Source organism: Oncorhynchus kisutch, linkage group LG6 (genome assembly GCF_002021735.2).
Source record: "Oncorhynchus kisutch isolate 150728-3 linkage group LG6, Okis_V2, whole genome shotgun sequence".
NCBI classification, from domain to species: domain Eukaryota; kingdom Metazoa; phylum Chordata; class Actinopteri; order Salmoniformes; family Salmonidae; genus Oncorhynchus; species Oncorhynchus kisutch.
This window is the reverse complement of record NC_034179.2, coordinates 55,774,629-55,796,810: the sequence shown is the minus strand read 5'-3', so window position 1 is coordinate 55,796,810 and position 22,182 is coordinate 55,774,629. Positions and strand designations below refer to the sequence as shown.

The window sequence follows — 22,182 nt, the reverse complement described above, 5'->3', positions numbered from 1 at the left end:
AAAATTGAGTGGCTCGAGATCAAGGATAATAGTCTTTCGCACCAGACTCATAGGCTCTCTTTTCTCAGCAGCACTGCTGTTGACAGCAACTACCTCTACACCAACACAAACATGACCTCCCGTTTGGTGCCCTTGCTATTCAGTGCCCCCAAAGAACCTGTAGACCAGGGGTAGGTAACTAGATTCAGCTGCTAGATGATTTTTGTCTAAGTGGGTGGTCGGGGGGGCCGTAACATAATATAATCATTTGTACATTTGCAAATTGAGACATGATCTCGTCTCTTTTATTATTCGTGAGAATACTTAGCAACAGATTCTTTTTTTTTTTTTACCAAAAACTGCTTCGGACTGTAGGGTCGCTAACCCTAAAATAATTGCTTGGCATACAATGGCCTATACAATTTCAATGTGAAATGACATACAGTGGTTGGCGTAAAATACACCTGGGCAGCAGACATTTACGCAGCATCATGCTGCACACAGAGTGTTCTACACAGAACCATTCTGTACACAGTGTGTTCTACGCAGTTCTACACAGCATCATTCTGGAGGCAGTGTGTTCTACACAGCACCATTCTGTACACAGTAGCTGTGTTTGAATACCCATACTAACATACGGTATAGTACATACTACATACTATTAGTTCATTTTAGTATAATGTAAACGAACGGTCTCCTTTCAGTTGAGAGTACTAGCGCTTCGCCTGTCTACCGGAAGTTGATGCTGTTGCTATGCAACTTCTTGCTAGCTTGTTAGCATAGCTAACAAGTTACTAGCTTGACATCTTACAACTTCATTAACAATGTCTATTGAGAACGCACAAAGACTATACCACTTAGCTAAGCCAAGAATTACTTGAATAATCAAGTCAATAAACATTGGGTAGTTAGTTAGATAGCATATAGTTAATATACTGGCGAGTTCAATATATTAATAGCCAACCAACGTTAGGACGGTAGCTAGCTAACATACCAGCGGTACATACAAGCAACTGCTGTCATGATATGCTATGCGGTGCATAAGGCTAGCGAAGCTAACAAATTGACAGACAGCATAACGTGTAACTTCATTTATTTGAAAAGTCAATACTTTATTACATTGCTTAACATTTTTTTTTAACATTTGTCATAATTAGTTGAAGCAATGAATTTGTATCTGCTCTCGTTGGACTTTGGCTGCATATTTTCCATATTTTCCATTTATTTCAAATCTGAAAATGTTGTTAAGCCACACTTATTTTCTGAAGAATTTCATTATAGGCCCCAAAAGCACGGATATATTGTCCACTGCTTGTATACTTAGTATTTGGGCAAATGTAGTAGGACATAAGGCAACTTTTGGCATACTAACTATATCCATACTATGACTAATAATCATAGTACATACTCAATTTACATTACAAATAGTATGGTTAGTGGGTTAGCAATGAGTATTCGAACACAACTAGTGTGTTCTGTGTTCTACACAGCACCATGCTGTACAGTGTCATGGTTTCACCTGTCACCAGAGGACGGCAGACACCCTCCTAGAGACATTAACGACACTCAGGTGTGTCCTATTTACTCATTATGATTTCCCTGTTGAAAAAGGTATGTTTTCTGTTGTCCTTTGCTGAAGCTTGAATTGTTTACCTTATGCGGTTGTTTCCTGAGTGAGTTTGAGACTTAGTGTTTGTGGGTTTTTTCTTCTTCTAGTCTACTGTGATCCTGCGGCTACTGTTTATCAGTGAAGTATTATGTTTATCCTTAACCCCTGATTCCTCGTCTGGTCTTTAATCTGCACCTGGGTCTAACCTCACCACGTCACACACAGTGTGGTCTACACTGTGCACATCGTGAAACTATGAGACATGAGATGAATAAGGCACTAGAGGGACATTTACTGTTTGCAACTGATTGTAAACGCTCTCAATTCCAGTGCAGTTAGACATAAACTTTCATGACTCATCTGAAACCCCCTCTTAAATTCTTTCTCAGAACAGGGACCTGGTCCTACTGCTTTTCAGTGACTAGGAAAACAGCTGTTCCGTAACAACAGATCTATTCATAGCTAATATACTGAGTCGCTCTGTCTTAATTTGGAATGTGGAACAGCATGCGTACCGAAGGTACGCTGGGCCTCAGTGTACATCGACAGCACCTCCGTGTAGCGCTAGAGCATTCAGCAAGGCAAGCAACCCATGTAAAAAAAAAAACTTCTCTAGGTCTGCTCTCTTATTTAAATCATCAAATGGAACGTCTGGACATACCGGAAAAAGTAGATCAGCCACATTAGACAATGGCCATGAACAGTGTCTCAACTATCTGTGGGATATGTCACACACACACACTATCTTCAGAGAAGATCACTCAGATGAAAAGCACAAGCCAAACATTTATACCTGACATTTCTTTCTATCCTATTCCCACTCCTCCGTGTGTGATCAAATTACAACTCTGCCGTCAAGTGGGAGATAGATTTTGTTCCTGGATAAGTGTCTAAACAAACTGCAGGTTAAAGATATATAAACCACAGAGTTATCATGGGAAATCATCCCTTCACAACGACACTATGAAAGACAGTTATTATGGCATTGCCAAGTTATACTTGTAGGGATGGAGATAAACAAAGAAAATGTAGTAAATCAGCCATTCCAAGATCCCTCTAATACACATTGTTTCACAGTAATGTTGATTTCTGAAGCGTTGGCCTGTTGCCGTGGATATAAAAGACAGTCTCACTACTCCCCCTGGTGGGTGAATGCTGAAATCCCTGGCAAGGTTTGTGGGCGATAGTAGAGAAGTGCTGTGCTATTCTAGGTTGATTGGCACACACAGTCTGTTTAAAGCCATCTGTGATACATTCAGTTAAAAAAAGGAAGCGGTGCCAGACTGTGAGACAAAACTGATTGTCTGTCTTGTTTCGATGAACACAACGACAATGCGGTCTACACTTCATACCCTTCTCACAGTCTCTCTGTTGGCATGTAAGTCCTGCCTGTCTTAATCTCTGTAAACCAGGAACCTCAGTCAGGTAAAATGAATCCATCCCAAAAAACTTGAAGGAAACGCACTCTTCTGTTTGTCCGAGACTGGCGCACTATTGAGGTCCCACTAACATGTCCGCGATTGTGTTTCTGTTGCCTGCAGTGTGTGATGGCGTCATGGAGACAGTGGTTGGTGTTGCAGGTAGGACGGTATCTCTGACCTGCAGGTATGACACCGCTACCCTGGGTCTGACAGAAGTGTGCTGGGGGAGAGGAGCACAGCCGTCTCTCTTCGGCTGTGAGAACACAGTCATTGCTACTAATGGAGTAGAGGTAACCTACAGGAGGTCCTACAGACACAGGTTACCAGGGAAGCTTCAGAGTGGAGATGTTTCTCTCATTATCTACAACGTCGGAGAGGGAGACTCTGGGTTCTACCACTGCCGTGTGGCGCTATCAGGACTGTTCAACGACCTGACGCACACCGTTCATTTAATTGTTCAACAAGGTGAGAATATACAACTGTTATCATGAATACAAAGGTTAAGGCTGGGAATTGTCAGGGACCTCACAATGATACACTACATGGCCATGGGTATGTGGACAACTGTTCGTCGAACATCTCATTCCTAAATCATGGGCATTAATATGGAGCTGGTCCCCACTTTGCTGCTATAACTCTTCTTGGGAAGGCTTTCCACTAGATGTTGGAACATTGCTGCGGGGACCTGCTTACATTCAGCCATAAGAGCATTAGTGAGGTTGGGCACAGAAGTTGGGCAATTAGGCCTGGCTCAGAGTTGGCGTTCCAATTCATCCCAAAGGTATTCGATGGGGTTGAGGTCAGGGCTCTGTGTAGGTCAGTCAAGTTCTTCCACAATTTGGCAAACCATTTCTGTATGGACCTCTCTTTGTGCACGGGGGCATTGTCATGCTGAAACAAGAAACGGCCTTCCCCAAACTGTTGCCTAAAAGATGGAAGCACCGAATTGTCTAAAATGTAATTGTATACTGTAGCATTCAGATTTCCCTTAACTGGATCTAAGGGGCCTAACAGAAACCATAAAAAACAGTCCCAGACCATTATTCCTCCTCCACCAAACTTTACAGTTGGCACTATGCATTCAGGCAGGTAGCGTTCTCCTGGCATCCATCAAACCCAGATCGTCCGTCGGGCTGCCAGATGGTGAAGCGTGACTTATCACTCCAGAGAACACATTTCCACTGCTCCAAAGTCCAATGGAATCAAGCTTTACACCACTCCAGCCGACGCTTGACATTGCGCATGGTGATCTTAGGCTTGTGTGTGGCTGCTCGGCCATGGAAACCCAATTCATGAAGCTCCCGACTAACAGCTATTGTGCTGATGTTGCTTCCAGTTGGAACTCGGGTGGTGAGTGATGCAAACGAGGACAGACAATTCAGCACTCAGCGGTGCCATTTGGGGAGGTTGTGCGGCCTACCACTTTGCGGCTGAGTCGTTGTTGCTCCTAGACGCTTCCATTCAAAATAACAGCACTCTAGCAGGGTATTAACTTGACAAACTGACTTGTCGGAAAGGTGGCATCCTATGACAGTGCCACGTTGAAAGTCACTGAGCTCTTAATTACGGGCCATTCTATTGCCAATGTTTGTCCATGGAGATTGCATGGTTGTGTGCTCGATTTTATACCCCTGTCAGCAATGAGTGTGGCTGAAGTTTCCGAATCCACTCATTTGAAGGGCCGTCCACATACTTTTAACCATGTAGTGTATTTAGGTGCCAATATGATATGAATTCAGATTCTCACGATTCTATATGTATAATGATTCGTTACTGTGATTTTATTGAGATTTGATGTTCTAAACATATTGCTCAACACAGAGTGCATTTGGAAAGTATTCAGACCTCTTGATTTTTTCCACATTTTGTTACATTACAGCCTTATTCTAAAATGGATTAAATAGTTTTTTCCCCTCATCAATCTACACACAATACCCCATAATGACAAAGCCGACATTTTTTCAAATGTATTAAAGTACTTTGTTGAAGCACCTTTGGCAGCGCTTACAGCCTCGATTCTTCTTGGATATGTCGCTACAAGCGTGGCACACCTGTATTTGGTGAGTTGCTCCCATTTTTCTCTGCAGATCTTCTCAAGCTCTGTCAGGTTGGATGGGGAGCGTCGCTGCAGAACTATTATCAGGTCTCTCCAGAGATGATCGATCGGGTTCAAGTCCGGGCTCGGGCTGGGCCACTCAAGGACATTCAGAGACTTGTACCAAAGCCACTCCTGCTTTGTCCTGGCTGTGTGCTTAGGGTCGTTGTCCTGTTGGAAGTTGAACCTTCGCCTCAGTCTGACGTCCAGAGCACTCTGTAGCAGGTTTTCATCAAGGATCTCTCTGTGCTTTGGTCTGTTAATCTTTCCCTCGATCCTGACTAGTCTCCCAGTTCCTGCCACTGAAAAACATCCCCACAGCATGATGCTGCCACCACGATGCTTCACCGTAGGCATGGTGCAAGGTTTCCTCCAGATGTGCCGCTCAGCATTCAGGCCAAAGAGTTCAATCTTGGTTTCATCAGACCAGAGAATCTTGCAAGTTCTTTGAAGATTATTGGTGGTTCCAAACTTCTTCCATTTAAGAGCTAATTGACCAAGAAGGAGAGTGATGGAGTGCTGCATCAGATGACCTGGCCGCCACAATCACCCAACCTTTTGTTATATTTAAAATAAAAAAAAACATCTTTATTTAACCAGGTAGGCCAGTTGAGAACAAGTTCCCATTTACAACTGCGACCTGGCCAAGATAAAGCAAAACAGTGCGACAAAAACAACAACACATAGTTACACATAAACAAACATACAGTCAATAACACAATAGAAAAATCTATGTACAGTGTGTGCAAATGTAGAACAGTAGTGTGGTAAGACAATAAATAGGCCATAGAGGTGAAATAATTACAATTTAGCATTAAATACTGGGGTGATAGATGTGCAGATGATGATGTGCAAGTAGAGATACTGGGGAGCAAAAGAGCAAGAAGATAAATAACAGTATGGGGATGAGGTAGTTCGGTGTGCTATTTACAGATGGGCTGTGTACAGGTACAGTGATCGGTAAGCTGCTCTGACAGCTGATGCTTAAAGTTAGAGAGGGAGATGTAAGACTCCAGCTTCAGTGATTTTTGCAATTTGTTCCAGTCATTGGCAGTAGAGAACTGGAAGGAAAGGCGGCCAAAGTAAATGTTGGATTTGGGGATGACCAGTGAAATATACCTGCTGGAGCTTGTGCTATTGGTGGGTGTTGCTATGGTGACCAGTGAGCTGAGATAAGGCGGGGCTTTACCTAGCAAAAATGTGTAGATGACCTGGAGCCAGTGGGTTTGGCGACTAATATGTAGTGAGGGCCAGCCAACGAGAGCATACAGGTTGCAGTGGTGGGTAGTATATGGGGCTTTGGTGACAAAATGGATGGCACTGTGATAGACTACACCCAGTTTGCTTAGTAGAGTGTTGGAGGCTATATTGTAAATGACATTGCCGAAATCAAGGATCGGTAGAATAGTCAGTTTTACGATGATATGTTTAACAGCATGAGGGAAGGAGGCTTTGTTGCAAAATAGGAAGCTGATTCTAGATCTAATTTTGGATTAGAGATGCTTAATGTGAGTCTGGAAGGAGAGTTGACAATCTAACCAGACACCTTGGTATTTGTAGTTGTCCACATATTCTAAGTCAGAACCGAGTAGTGATGCTAGTCGGGCGGGCGGGTGCGGGCAACAATCGGTTGAAGAGCATGCATTTAAAAAAAATTAACTTGGTAAATATATATAACCATATCCATACACACATGCATACATATACACATATATACATACACACACCTACATGGACATACATACTTTTTTTTAGAATATACCTTTATTATTCCCCGCAAACCCTACCACCCCTCCCCCAATTGGAGAAACTAATAAACAATAAGACATAGGCTTCTACCTTCAGTTTATACACATTTTACAGACACAATCTATTTTATAACAGTTATATTACCAAAATAAATGATCTAATGACTCTGCCTGCTCACAGCAGAATCTGCAGAGTTGGGAAGATTGTATCCCCCATATATATAACACTCTGTTGGCTGCAAGAATTTTGTATATTAATTTAAATAGAAATATTCGAAGTTTTGAATCCGGCGTTGTTTTGCGTATCAATTCATAAACCATGTGCCATGGAATGGGTACATCGAAAATCTCTTCCCAACTATTTTGCAATTTATATGGCACAGCTGTCAGTTTTTTGGTCCTTAAATGAAATTGGTATATGTTTTTATTTATCATACTTGTCTTTAACCATTTATGTTCTTTAATACAGGGCCGACATTAATACAGGGCTGACAAAATGAAAGAAGCAAGTAGAAGGGGAAAAAGTAAGGAAATTTCCCAGGTGCAATCTGAATAATGTGAAAAAGGCCCTTCTTGAACATAGGATGAGACATTCTTACCAATTTACTAGAGTGATTTTTCCACAAATAGATGGTAGGCAAGATCTTATCTAGTTTTGCTAACTTTATATAAATATTATTGGAGTGAGATAATTTCTTTCTTTTGGGATTCGTAAACCGAGTATGTCCACATCTCCGTCAGGCCATTTAATTGGTAAACGACATGGTAATGTAAAATTATAACTGGCTATACTTATTTCACCACTTACCATAATGAGACACAACTTTCAATTCTATTTATCAAATATATGTTTGTAAATGTACCATTAAAAAGTAACATGATGTTTGAGCGTCTATATAGCGGTACCATGATATTTGCATTGCTACTAAGTAAACCTCCAATTGGTCCCAACTATTCCACCCTCTAAAAGCCCTCCTCATCCCGAGTTGGGTTGTCATCCCAATGCCCGGCAGACCACCCCCGACCACCCGTATCCCATAGCCCTGAAGAGACTGGGATCCATCCTTCGAAAAGAGCACACAGTGCCATTTACAGAACAGCAGTAGATCAACTGCCAAATCTATTTCCAACACCCTTACCTCGATTTGTATTATATATAGCCATCAATATATATATTTATATATATAAGAATCCAGTTTCTTATTTTACATAATTAGCTATTAATATTTGTAGTAATGTAGGCAATTTATGAAAAGGATTTTACCTCACCAGTCTCGCCATTATCAAAATTACATTATTACAAACAATTATTATATTAGCAAACAATTGTTGTTAGTCATCCTCTATTGTCCCTAACATCTTTTACTCCTTCGCAACAGTTGTGGGATACACACATACACCCACACACACACTCATACACACTCAACCCTTTCCCCCACACAACCATAGGCTCACATTCTCAACAGTTGCACCATCCCAGAGCCCAACTCAAGAAAGGTCTTGATTTACAAATGCATTTACAGTTGCAGCCGTATGAGAAGATGATGGAGGTCAAATGTACACCTTTTCCCTGAAACACCCACAACACGGTCCCCCGTATTGACCATATTCCCAAGCATCTCCATGCAGTCAGACTTTTGATATTGTGCCTCTAGGGCCACAATAATATACCCCCTCTCTGAATGTCCGAGTGTGACCCCCTCCCCATGGGTTACTGCAGCTAGTGTTGCCAGCACTGCCACTGCCTGGGTGGGGGCACCCCACCGGAATCCCCACCGGCTAGGTACAAGGTCGTCAAGGTTCTCATTAGCAGCTTTGAGAATGTCCTTGTATAGTATGCTCTCCCTTTAGGGGGCTTTGACTTTGCAGAACCAACCCTGCCAAGCAGGCTCAGAATGTTGAGGGGGCAGTGCTGCTCTAGGTCTCTGACCGCATTCTGGCTGCATACAGACCGCTTACAGCAGGCCCATAAAACAGTTAGGGACTTCTCCTTAGTATCTGGGTCATTCAGGTGGGTGTCCAGTGTATAGGGTTGTGGACCGTAGGATCATAAATACATTTATAAAATATAATTTATTTGAAAAATGTTGTTCCCCATGATAGGACAAAAAATAAATAAATAAGATGTATAATTCATTATAAAAAGGTTATCCAGCATCTGAACAACATTGAAAGCTCTCTCACACCCCTGCTCACAGCAGTACATTGGTTCTGGGATATGCAACCATTTCAGACACTGCTAGGACGTCAGGGTTTGGGGAGTGTACTAAAGCAGTTAATAAAACAAACTTAGGGTGGAGGCTTCTAATGTTAACATGCATGAAACCAAGGCATTTACGGTTACAGAAGTCAACAAATGAGAGCGCCTGGGGATTGGAAGTGGTGCTGGGGGCTGCAGGGCCTGAGTTAACCTCTACATCACCAGAGGAAGAGAGGAGAAGTAGGATAAGGGTATGGCTAAAGGCTATAAGAACTAGTCGTCTAGTGCGTTCAGAACAGAGAGTAAAAGGAGCAGATTTCTGGGCACGGAAGAATAGATTCAAGGCATAACGTACAGTATGGTAGGATGTGAGTACAGTGGAGGTAAACCTAGGCATTGAGTGACGAAGATAGAGGTTTTGACTCTAGAGGCACCAGTTATGCCAGGTGAGGTCTCTGCATGTGTGGGGTTGTAACATAAGGGGTATCTAAGGCATATTGGACAGGGCTAGGGGCTGTACAATGAGATAAGACAATAATCACAAACCAAAACAGCAATAGACAAGGCATATTGACATTAGGGAGAGGCATATGTAGACGAGTGATCATAGGGTCCAAAGAGTTGCACAAGATGAGTCAGGGAGGCAATTCCGTAGTCGCTGCTACACTAGGCGAGCTGGAGACACGGCGATTCAGACAGCTAGCAGGCCGGGGCTAGCAGATGGGCAACGTTGCAACGGAAGAGCCTGTTGAAACCACCTCGGACGGTTATGTCGGCAGACCAGTCGTGATAGATCTGCGGGGCACCGTGTCGGCAGTAAAGGGTCCAGGCCTTTTGTAGCCCAATAATTGGCTGGTGGACCTCTTTGGCTAGACGGGAGATGGGCCTAGCTCCAGGCTAACTGGTGCTTGCTTTGGGACAGAGATGTTAGCCAGGAGTAGCCACTCGGATAGCAGCTAGCTAGCTGTGATTATACAGTGTAAAGGTTCATAGCTTGCGGTAGGAATCAAGAGATGTGGTAGAGAAAAAGCAGTCCGATATGCTCTGGGTTGATATCGCGCTGTGCAGACTGGCAGGAATTGACCTGGTTGAGGCTGGCTGATGTCCGAGTTAACGGTGAGGACCGCTAGCAGTGGCTAACTGACTACTAGCTAGCAGCTAGTTTGCTGGCTTGCTTCTGATCAGGGTTCCAGTTCTAAAGTATAAAGATAGCAGATCTGTACCACATTGGGTGTGGTGGGTTGCAGGAGAGTATATTCAGTTCGTAGAAGGAAAGTGAGATTAAAGTATATACATAAGAAATTAAAATATATACGAAGAAAACTATATAAACACGTTACAGGATGGGACAAGACAAATACACGTCTGACTGCTACGCCATCTTGGTGTAGATACACACGTCTGACTGCTACGCCATCTTGGTGTAGATACACATGTCTGACTGCTATGCCATCTCTGTTCCTCTGGTGATGTAGAAGTTAACCCATGCCCTGCAGCCCCCTTCGACCTCAACCCAATTGAGATGGTTTGGGATGAGTTGGACTGCAGAGTGAAGGATAAGCAGCCAACAAGTGCTCAGCATATGTGGGAACTCTTTCAAGATTGTTGGAAAAGCATTCCAGGTGAAGCTGGTTGAGAGAATGCCAAGAGTGTGCAAGCTGTCATCAAGGCAAAGGGTGGCTACTTTGAAGAATCTCAAATATAAAATATATTTAGATTTGTTTATCACTTTTTTGGTTACTACATTATTCCATATCCATTCTATTTCATAGTTTTGATGTCTTCACTATTATTCCGCAATGTAGAAATTTGTCAAAATAAAGAAAAATCCTTGAATGAGTAGGTGTGTCCAAACTTTTGACTGGTACTGTAACAACAATATACCGATATGTAGCTGTATGGATTTTCCTCCCCATCACAAATAGTGTGGCTTCTGTTTCATTGACGCATAAATCATGAATGATTATTCTGTTGCAATAAGGGCCATCGCAACTACGCAAAATGTACACTTTTTCCAGAAACAACAAGACTATAAAAACCATAGTTATAATTTTGAAACCGTCTGCAATATCACCTTATTTAATGTGTTTTTAAATAGAAATCAATGTTGTTTTCTACTCCTGTAGCACCTGTCGTACCAACTGTCATCCCAACTGTCGTACCAACTGTCATCCCAACAGTACCAGCCCAACTCCTGCCCATCACAGACACATCTGGGTCCTCTGTTATACCAGAAAATAACAGACAATGTATGTTTTGTCTGTCACTGTCTTTAACGTAACCTTGTGTTTCTCCTTATAGTTTGAAGTTCCTTCAATGTGTTAGGCTATATGTTTGTAAACAAAAGAATATCCCATAAAATCTATGCTTTCATTTCTAGCACCTTTTGTCACAACTGCCCCAGCAGTGTTGTGTTTTTAAACAGAAATATATGTTGTTGTTTTTTTTTACTCCTTTAGCACCTCTCATCCCAACTGTCATCCCAACTATTGTCCCAACCGCGACAGAAGAACAACCACTGCCCATCACAGAAACATCTGGGTCCCCTTTCACACCAGAGAAGAGCAGAGAAGGTATCTGATATCAACACCAACTGAATATGTTTGATAAACCTGTATTGCACATAAAGATAGATCAGAAAAAGTAATTGATACTACAGTTAGTCAAGGTTTGAGATGTCTGCATTTTTTTTCTTACTAGGTGAGCAAGGTCCCGATATCCTTTATGACTGCACTACAGGCCCAATAATAGGTCTTGTCAAGGGAATTAAGGTACAGTGCTACTGGTTTTGAAGCAAATTATATCCAAAATGTCCATAAGCTACATACAACCAGAATATTGTACATAAAAACCTAAATGCCTTATGAGCTATAATGTAGCAAAATGCAAATCTTATGCAAATACTTCCACATTTCTGTTTCAACTTTGTCTTCAATCACTGTGCCTGAAGCAAAACTATGACTGTAACCCACAGCAGAAAATGGCATCTCCATCTCTGGATAGCTACATAGGACACACTGTCCGAGTGGGAGCAATCACCTTCATCCCTGGTCTGATCCTAGCAGTTCTTCTTCGTGAGTGATGGAGCAGTCACAGCAATTACATTTCTTTCATCAACGATGACATGAATATAATACTTTTCTTGTTCTATCAGTGCATTAGCTTAATCAATGTGTTGCAACGGTCTGTTCTTGATCCTATTGTACCAATTCTTTGTTCAGGGGCTAATCATGTTCGAGAAGAATTGAGCTGCTTAAAACAGTTTGCCTCTCAAAGTGGATGTGAAAGTGGTGACTCCCGTTATTTCTGCATAGTGTGCATTAAACGTCTGTCTGGCCCCTCCCCCCTGCATCTAGGTCTGAGACGGTCCAGAAATAGCCGAGTCAGAGGAGAACGTGCCAGTTCCCCCAGTGTCAGCAGCAGGAACCCTAGAGCGGAAATACCCCTCAGTCACCATGATACAGATTCCTGGATCTATGATGCTCCTACAGATGTGTAGACTCATCAAAATACATTATCACGTGTACTATTTCACTCAATAATTCATTGAGTATTGAGAGAACTAAAACAATTTAGCGTATGCTACACGTTGTGACATTGCCAATGTAGGACCACTCATAAGAGGTTACTAACACTGAGTTGCACCCCCCACCTACTATTATACCCTGTTTAAAGGCACTTACATTTTTTGTCTTGCCCATTCACCCTCTGAATGACACACATACATAATCCATGTTTCAAGGCTTAAAAATTATCTTTCAACCTGTCTCCTCCCCTGCATATACACTGATTGAAGTGGACAAGTGACATCAATTAGGGATTACTGCTTTCAGCTCGATTCACCTGGTCAGTCTATGTTATGGAAAGAGCAGGAATTGATTATGTTTTGTATACTCTAGCTATGTTATCTAGCCATGTTTTTCTCGTGATGAGGTGTAAATTCAAAGATAAATAAATACCACTCAAGAGAAAGTTTGTTCCCTGGAGTCTTGATTCTGCACTACATAACATTAAATGCAACCTTCAACAAAATTGACATGAACAAATGGTTTTGGTTTTAATATATTTTCAATTAAGAACTTTATGAACTTTCCAAAAACCTGTGCAGTTCTGTGTGTTATATTATTTGGATGATGTGTGGCCTTCAAAAAAAAAAAAAACACATTGACCATCTCTGCCTTTCTGAGTGCAACGGAAACATCTGAAAGCAGATGTCAAGTAGATGAAGTCATGTGCTCAGGAGGTTCGACTTTATTAAAGAGAGAGAGTTCAGATGACTGTGTATATATGACTATGACTGTTCAGATGACTGTGTATATATGCAGTTGGTGTTTGAATGGCGAAGGGTGAAGTGATATGACCCTATCATGGAGACTCCCTGTGTTTTAGGCTGGTTTCTCCTCTGTCTACTTTCAGGTAAGTGATGCACAATGGTCCCATCTCTTTTAGGCTGGTTATTTACTTGATAATAAGTTAAATCATAATTTACAATTGAAAGTATCTCTGTCCTCCTCTCCCTCCCTCTTTTCCAGTCAGTGAATGCATTGACCCAAAAGTCATTGGTATTGAGGGCCAGAGGGCCATGTAAATATAACATATGCTGGGGGAGAGGAGCCATACCGAACTCTGGTTGTAACAAGGAAATCATCTCATTTATTCGGGGTGCTGAAGACAGGGGATGTCTCTCTCACAATCCTCAATGTCACTGAAAAAGATTCTGGACAATACGGCTGTCGTGTGCATGTTTACGGATTGTGGAATGATGAGAAATATCATGTCAACTTGAACATTGAGAAAGGTAAGCAATGCACAACATGCTATGATATACAGTAACTTGATGCCGTACAGGTGATCTTTGTCAGCCTAATGAGTGATATCATGATTTCTTAGCATCTATACCTTTCAAGCTGAGCAGTTAGTATTGTATTGCTTTCTGATTTCAGCACCTGTCCCGACAACATCTCAGGCACCGGCTAATGTGACCATAACTCAACAGACCATGGACAACCACACACACTGTATGGAACACAGCGCACAGAATAACATCAGTCCATCAAAATCATACTTTTATATCGTTTATATTGCAGCATTATTCTTACAACTGAAAATAAAACCTGTCAATTCCTCACTGTGTAGGTCATGTGACCACAAATTCCACAGAGTATTCAGACACATCCACGCCACTTTACAGCGAATCAATTTTGGTATGCATAGTTCCACACTGCAAATTCTGGCAAATAAGAAATCCCACTGTGTGATCTGGTACTGTACCGAGATGTCGTTTTAACTGAATCCGTGATGTTAACAGGAGCAGATGACAGGTCAGCCTGTGATCCTGGTGTCCATTCTACTGGTTCTGACAGGGGTGGTGATTGTGTCTGTACTTGTCGTCTTGAGTAAGTACACACATCTCTACATTTGCCTGCATAATAAGTACTAATTCTCATGAATATATCTCTAATGGTGTTGACAGTGTTACAAGAAGCAATAGTTTGCTATTTAAGTTTTTCGGAATACTTTAACACAGTCTTTGTTAACGTAATTACAGGAAAGCGATGGAAAACAATTGCTACGGTAGTCCAAATGTAAGTATGCTAATCATGACTGTATTTCTTCCAACTGACAAGAGTAGATGAAATACCACAATATGCCAATAGAATAACTGAGTCAAAGTGCAATGTCCCTCCATGAGACATGTCTGCCTAATTAGCAAAAACATTATGGCAACTGACCTGAGGTAATACTGAAACTTTGACTAATGAGACCCAAGAACACAACACTCATGTCAAGGATTTCCTCCTCTTCTTCCGAAGAGGAGAGGCAAAAAGGATCAGAGGACCAATATGCGGCATGGTAAGTGTCCATGGTTCTTTTAATACGTAAACGTACACATGAACAACTGATTACAAAAAACAAGAAACGTGTGAAACCCTAAACAGCCCTATCTGGTGCAAAACACAGAGACAGGAACAATCACCCACAAACACACAGTGACACCCAGGCTACCTAAGTATGATTCTCAATCAGAGACAACTAATGACACCTGCCTCTGATTGAGAACCATACTAGGCCGAAACATAGAAATAGCCTAATTATAGAAAAACAAACATAGACTGCCCACCCAACTCACGCCCTGACCATACTAAATAAATACAAAACAAAGGAAATAAAGGTCAGAACGTGACAACTCTGAGGAAGTGAAACAACCGGGCTTCTTCTGAACACTCATGTGAACATCTTGTGAGCAATTGCCACTCTTGTCTGTGTCGTTAAGAAATATGACTTGAAAGGACCTAACTGGCCAGTAGGTCATTGCTTTTAGAATCTAATACACAATTACAAATACAGTATTCTCCAGGCTGTGTCACGACCGGCCGTGATTGGGAGTCCCATAGTGCGGCGCACAATTGGCCCAGCATCGTCCGGGTTAGGCTTTGGCCGGGGTAGGCCGTCATTGTAAATAAGAATGTGTTCTTAAGTTCTTAACTGACTTGTCTAGTTAAATAAAGGTTAAATATTTTTGGGGAAATGCTCCATAGTCACAATGCAGAGCAAAATAAGTATTTTAAATCAATACAAACTTTATTTGCTATGTCAGCTTGTACACTAAAACTCAAACTTTTCTCAGCATTAATTCATCTGGATTGGTGAAATCACTAGAGTGGAACTAAGCAATATAATGCAGTCAATAAAAGCATGCATGTCTCCCTTGGCTGTGTATTTACTGTTCTTTCCTTTATCAGACCAGAGCACTCTGGCAGCTCAGTCCTGTACAGCAACTCAGAGTCCAGCTTGGCTGTGCATACTCGAGAGATGGCGGTGGAGAACGTCTATCAAATAGATGACAACGAGAGAGACGACTATGAGGAGTGCCCCCGACAAAGCATGGACACATCACCACAGTCATCCTGTTAACACGCGGTAGCTCTGTGTTTACAGGGCTGAGTCTGAACTTATAGGCTAATGATTCAACCAGACAAGACAAGCTACTATAAAATCAGATGCTTTTTGGTGATAAATTAGTCAAACTTTACTTGATTTGTATTTTTGAAATGTTTGTTTGAAAGGAAAGGCTCGGTAGTATGGCTATCGATGTGTATTCAGCACTAACAATTACGATGACTGTATTTTTTTGTATGTAATAAAAGGTACAAAGAATGGCTCAAAAGCAATTCCTTTTCTCTGAAGGAGCCTTTTCTGCCCCCTCCATCTCCTCTAACCATGACATTTAGCTTCACCCATCTGCAACAGGACCCAGGCATAGAAAGGCAGCGAATTAAAAGGTCAAACATAACCACAGCTTTCTTCACACATTGTCTCCACCCAACTTTGCACTGTACTGTCTTATTCAAACCCAACCTGTTGCATGATAATGAATAAAAACTCTAACTTGAAACTCAAACATGTCTTATTATTGATAGGTTAGCACTGTTGTTCCACTTATACATTGTAATAAACTACTAAAAGCCCTAACAAAATCAATTTAAGGATTTTGGGCACTGGCCAGCCAAGCTATTACTAGCTTCAGGCTAGGGGATAGCTTTTAAAAAGTCCATCCCTGTGTGCAGATATGTACACTGTGAACCGTGAGAGATGAGCCTCCTAACTCATCAATGCAGTTTTTTTTTATGCTGGAAAATGCAGATGGAAATCCCATCAACAATGGGAGGAGTTTGACAGAAGGGTCAAAGTGACTCTGGCTGTCCAACCTGGAGATGTCACAGGCAGTGGCACCGAGAACACAGTTGCCCATTCAGATGCCCTGTCTCTGAGCCGTCCTGCCCGCGCCCAGCACAACGCAGTGTCGTGTGCACCCTCCACTCCTACATACTGGATATACAGAATGGCTGCTGGTTCTGGACCATCTTTCCTGCGTTGGATCCTTGTCCTCCTAACAGTCTCAGGCAAGGACATTTAATCTAAAACACTACAAATAATTGGAGGTTAGGCTATTGAGGGATTGGGTACGTTGATGTAGTTTAAATTGAATGTCCCCATAAATGGAATCAAACACCACAGAAAGGACAGCTCACTCTTTGTGCCTTTGTTCACCTCTAAATAGTGACAAGCTCTCCAATGGCTTTGTTCTAGACATGTAGGTTGGAAGTGATGGTGTTTGCTGTCTGTAGCTACATTGACTAGGCCTAACTATTCAACGAGACATGGACATTTTTGCACAATTAGGCTGTGTGTTAAGATGTTACTCTGAGTTCTTTAGCATTGCTGTGTATTAGCTTGTATTCCCACCAACATAGGCCTAACCCACAGTGCCTTTCGGGAAAGTACTCAGACCCCTTGACCTTTCCCCACGTTTTGTTTAATCCATTTTAGAATGAGGCTGTTACGTAACAAAATGTGGGAAAAGTCAAGGGGTCTGAATACTTTCCCGAATGCACTTTATATACTATTTAGAAGACTACCCTACTTTTACTTTAATTATAGCAACCGAGTTGAGGGGCCTACCTAGCAAGCTACAAAATATAGCCTTTTGACCATAACGTCAGGCGACTATTGAGAAAGTTTCGTAGTCGACCTCGGGATGTTGACAACGTGTGTATGGAACTCCGGAACAAGGAAATAGCCTTGTCAGACCTGTGTTTCTTTCCCCCACTCAACAGCCAGGTGTTCGGTGTCGGCGTTCAAGGTGATGGAAGGTGATACTGCGACATTGTCCTGTCAATATTCAGTGGGCCGTTTGGGTTTGAGCGGTGTGTGTTGGGGCCGAGAATGTGGCACGTTCTGGTGCAATAACATTATCGTGCAGACAGACGAACATGGGGTCATCTCCAAGGTTTCGGACAGATACAGAATGACAGGTGATGTCCTCGCGGGAGAAATGGACCTTGGAATTCTCGACGTCAAGCAGACGGACAGCGGGCCGTACTGTTGCAGAGTGGACATAGACGGCATTTTCAACGACAAAAAAGTAATCCAAAACTTGAGGGTCATGAAAGGTAATTTGTGGCAAAATATTATTTTATGTCCCTATTTAAAATTCTTGGGCAAAAATGGGGATCGATGGACTTTCTAGTTTTCATTTGCTTTGTACAGCAGACTTACATTGTGAACTCAGAACTTTAGACCTAAAATGCAATTGAATTTCCTAATACGTCTGTTATAAATTTGTTTATTTTTTATTTTTTAGCTGCTCCAGTAACCATTATGTCAACAACCACAGAAGCTAACCCTGCCACAGGTGAGTATATTGTAAAAAATAATAATAATAATAAATAAATAAAATGTGATCCAGGTGTGTGTGTGTGTGTGTGTGTGATGCATATTCCTTATCAGAGATGATATTAAAATGGGTATTATTTCTGCGTTGATAATGAAGGTGGTAATGATGATGACTCATGTGTGGTTAGTTGAAGTTGAGAAATCCTTACGAGATGGGGAAGAGGAAAGAGAAAGAGTCATTTAAAGACAGGGAGGACGGGAAAATGGCGGAGGCAGATGTTCTGTTTGAATCAGATGGCGTGGAGAGGAGAGTGAGAAGACCTGGATCACAGTGGAGAATGCAAAAGGAAATAAGAGAATTAAAGTGGTAGTGGAATCTAGTAAATCAAAACCAGGTTTGGAGTCTTTTTTTGGTTGGAATAAGGGTTTTGGATCCCATGTTGTTCCCTGAGAGATCCGGGTTGAAGTTAAAATCGTGGATGTGTTGGATGAGGTGGCGTCAATAAGAATAACAAGAAGTGGGCGTTTCTATGGAACAGAAGGAGCGTGCTTCGCAACTCCAGAAGATGTCCGATTGGAATGTGTCGTGTGTGGAACCTCGAAGCAGGGCGCCTATCAAGGGTGTTATCTCTGGGGTGGGGCTAGAAGTAAACGCAAAGGATACACGTGACGAATTGGATCAACTGGTTGGTGCACACCCGCTGACCTACATGTTGGATGGAGTGAGGAAGACCACTCCATCCATTCTATTGTTTTTTTTGATGAAGAGTCTCTTCCTTCTCACATGTATTTGGGTCATACGAGATTACCTGTGAGAGCCTTCGTACCCAAACACATGCATGTGTGATGAATGTAAATGACTCGGCCATGTGTCAAGTGTATATGCAGATGGGAGCAGTATTTTAATGCCAGCTGAGCCTAAACGCTGCAATTGTGGCGGGGAACATGCACGCGAATTCCTGAAGTAACCTGTTAGGCTGAAGGAGACAGAGGTGGCAATAATAAGGGCTGTCCAGCAAGTCTCCTATCCAGAGGCGGTGAGAAGAGTGGAAGAAAGGAGGGATGTTGAAGAAGTAATGGTAGCAGGAGGAGAGACACCTTGATACTATTCCTTCTCAACAGAGGGATCCCGATGTGTTGCATGTTAGGAAGGTGGACTTTATAGCGTTTTATTACTGTGGTTGCCAACTGCACAGCACAAACGGAGAGGAAAGTGGAAACACGGAGGAAGCAGGTGTAGTCTGCGATAACATTCCAAAGAAGAAGAAGGAGCGATGGGAAAGAGAACTGCCGACTTAAACATTTACCCCTCATTCACACATCAGTGGTACAACGTCAATTATTAAACTACTTTGCCTCCCACAGTTCCAGGATGTGGTTATTCATCAAAGGGAGTCAAATGTGCTAACCATTGTGCCTTACAAACATTCACTTTCAAAGTGACTACGAGGAGACCCCTTCTCAGAGAGAGTAGTCTCAGACCACAATTCTAACTCCTTTTCTAGGGCTGATTGATCACTGAAAGAGCCTCATCTCAAACATAACCTTGATGAAACAGGGTGTGCTGTTTGGCTGTGCAGTGTGATCTTGAATCCCATTGTGTTGCTCAGTGCAAGTGCAGCAGACCTCATAGGAAACCACAAACTAGCGTTGAAATGACAGCTCTCATTTCAAGAGCATATCATGCAGCAGTGGTTGATGATGTCTCAGGGGTGATAAAATGTCATGATTTCCTGAGAAGTGATGGGGAAGAGATGACTTGCTTGTGCCATCATCATCATCTCCATTGTGTCGTGTCTCCCTTTGTAGACCACTGGAAAGCTGTTGAGTCGTCACACATAGCCATTCCAAGACAGAACACCAGTGTTTTGCATTCTGTAACACTGGTGAGTAAACTGTATACCGTAACACCACCGACATATAATCACCCTTTACTCAGCATTCTGGAAGACTATGAGAGACAAAATAAGCCCCCATGTGTTTAACCCGCTCGCTTCTCTCTCTGTGCTCTGGAACCAGGTGGATGACCCTTTCCCCAGCCTCTCTCTCCAGATCAACATCCCGGTACTCTCTCTCTCCCTCAGTCTACTCCTACTCATAGTGGGGGCATTGGTCATACTGGGGTTCAAACGTATGTACCACAAACTCACATCCTCTGTAGAAAAGCCCAGTGTGCCAATGATCACTTATTCAGACATCTTGCTGTGATGTGAAATGTTTGCCCATGTAAAAGTGCATTGCCGCTAACTCAGTAAGAGTAAGCGTTTCATTGAACCGTGCACAGTACGCTGTATGTATCCTCCTGTGCATATGACTAATAAACGTGGATTTGACTTTATGTTGATTTGAACTATTTATTTTCTTCTCGCGAGGGATGCACAGAAGAGCTCTAAAAGCAGGCTGGTAAGCAAACACGTGATAAGCGTAACAGACATGCAAACATATTGAACACAAAACAGAAGCAATAATTGTCTTGGTAAATGTTTATGTTTTGTGTGCAATATGTTTTACATGTCTGGTATACTTATGTGTACAGGAATGTACTGCACTAGGTTACAGTTAAACCTGTCTATGATCAGCGTGTGATGATGCTGTGCTGCTTCCCTAGTTTGTCAGCCAAGGAGCCGCCCCACATCATCTATGAGATTCGCATGAGGAGACCTGTGGAGGAGAACATCTGTACTCTGGACAAGGGAGGAGGGACCTATTCCCGATATGGTACACTACTTTTGACCAGGACTCTGGTCAAATGTAGTGCCACATACAGTATGTAGGAAACAGGGTGCCTTTTGGGACGCACCCACTGTGACACACAGACATCAGACTGGCTGTCCTCACATCTTCATGTTAACTGACGTCCATTGGACTGATCACGGTCGCCTGAAACCTGCCTCACAATGAACACCTATCTCAAAGGCTCTATTTTCACCTACTGAGGGAACTGTTGTACAGAGAGACACCTTGAAGGATGATTCAAACTAATGAAAAAGAGTTTGGGTTCCCCCCCCCAAGTAAAATGTATTTATTCACTTTTTTCTACATTGTTATTGTACTGTGTGATTTTTTTCTTCTTGATACACAGTGTTGGATTGTTTTTTACAAACTGTCTGAATTTAGTCTCTTTCTAATAAAACATCAAGTAAACCCAACCAGTAATTTTGTTGATAATTAACATGGTGTTCAACGTTTGGAATTTCTAGAGGCTATACCCCCAAGAAAACAAAGAGACTATTTTTTTCCTCTAGTGGATTCTCTTTGACAGCAAAGGCACAGGCAGAATGGATATAGGGGGAAGGGAATGGTGCTGCATGCAAAATTCTCCTGCCAAATTCTTTTTCATAGCCACGTATTTTAAGTTGAATCAATGGTCTCCTTTTAGGAGTTTTATACATTTAGGTCAGTTAGGATCACCAGTTTATTTTAAGAATGTGAAATGTCAGAACATTTCCAAATGCCTGAAGGTACCACATCTGTACAAACAATAGTACGCAAGTATAAACACCATGGGATCACGCAGCCGTCATACCTCTCAGGAAGGAGACGCGTTCTGTCTCCTAGAGATGAATGTACTTTGGTGCGAAAAGTGCAAATCAATCCTAGAACAACAGCAAAGGACCTTGTGAGATGCTGGAGGAAACAGGTACAAAAGTATCTATATCCACAGTAAAACGAGTCCTATATCGACATAACCTGAAAGACCACTCGGCAAGGAAGAAGCCACGGCTCCAAAACCACCATAAAAAAAGCCAGACTACGGTTTGCAACTGCACAAAGATCTTTTTGGAGAAATAACCTCTGGTCTGATGAAACAAAAAAAGAACTGTTTGGCCATCGTTATGACCATCGTTATGTTAGGAGGAAGAAGGGGGAGGCTTGCAAGCTGAAGGACACTATCTCAACCGTGAATTATGGGGGTGGCAGCATCATGTTGTGGGGGTGCTTTGCTGCAGGAG

The 22,182-nt window shown here is 42.2% G+C and overlaps 2 protein-coding genes and 1 pseudogene across 5 annotated transcripts; all 3 read left to right on the top strand.

Moving 5' to 3' along the window:
* Positions 1-2,837: 2,837 nt before the first annotated feature.
* On the top strand, positions 2,838-13,024 carry havcr2 (hepatitis A virus cellular receptor 2). Of its 4 annotated transcripts, none has more exons than XM_031826974.1 (7): positions 2,839-2,966; positions 3,130-3,474; positions 11,179-11,301; positions 11,512-11,625; positions 11,753-11,823; positions 12,030-12,126; positions 12,409-13,024. In XM_031826974.1, exons 1-7 carry the CDS (start codon positions 2,906-2,908, stop codon positions 12,549-12,551), a joined length of 954 nt encoding a protein of 317 aa, XP_031682834.1. In that variant the 5' UTR covers positions 2,839-2,905; the 3' UTR covers positions 12,552-13,024. The 4 variants fall into 4 exon arrangements, with proteins under 4 accessions (XP_031682835.1, XP_031682834.1, XP_031682833.1 ...); XM_031826973.1 differs by having other exon boundaries at positions 12,027-12,126; XM_020484623.2 differs by having other exon boundaries at positions 2,951-3,013; positions 12,027-12,126.
* Positions 13,025-13,328: 304 nt separating this feature from the next.
* LOC109892182 (T-cell immunoglobulin and mucin domain-containing protein 4-like) lies at positions 13,329-16,454 on the top strand (annotated as a pseudogene).
* Positions 16,455-16,681: 227 nt separating this feature from the next.
* Positions 16,682-21,691, top strand: LOC109891852 (hepatitis A virus cellular receptor 2 homolog). Its single transcript, XM_031826972.1, has 7 exons — positions 16,682-16,956; positions 17,671-18,006; positions 18,198-18,248; positions 20,039-20,115; positions 20,249-20,360; positions 20,602-20,632; positions 20,838-21,691. The coding sequence occupies exons 1-7, from the start codon at positions 16,896-16,898 to the stop codon at positions 21,001-21,003; spliced, it is 834 nt and encodes a 277-aa protein (XP_031682832.1). The 5' UTR covers positions 16,682-16,895; the 3' UTR covers positions 21,004-21,691.
* The last annotated feature ends 491 nt before the right edge of the window (positions 21,692-22,182 follow it).

What these genes read in the sequence shown, in the direction of transcription:
- havcr2 (XM_031826973.1), top strand. Translation starts at nt 2,906, where the DNA reads ATGAACACAACGACAATGCGGTCTACACTTCATACCCTTCTCACAGTC. An exon ending in CACAGTCTCTCTGTTGGCAT is followed by an intron (nt 2,967 to 3,129) that starts GTAAGTCCTGCC and finishes TGTTGCCTGCAG; the next exon opens with TGTGTGATGGCGTCATGGAG. An exon ending in ACCAGAAAATAACAGACAAT is followed by an intron (nt 11,302 to 11,511) that starts GTATGTTTTGTC and finishes TTACTCCTTTAG; the next exon opens with CACCTCTCATCCCAACTGTC.
- LOC109891852 (XM_031826972.1), top strand. Translation starts at nt 16,896, where the DNA reads ATGGCTGCTGGTTCTGGACCATCTTTCCTGCGTTGGATCCTTGTCCTC. An exon ending in TGTCCTCCTAACAGTCTCAG is followed by an intron (nt 16,957 to 17,670) that starts GCAAGGACATTT and finishes CCCACTCAACAG; the next exon opens with CCAGGTGTTCGGTGTCGGCG. An exon ending in TTTTGCATTCTGTAACACTG is followed by an intron (nt 20,116 to 20,248) that starts GTGAGTAAACTG and finishes CTCTGGAACCAG; the next exon opens with GTGGATGACCCTTTCCCCAG.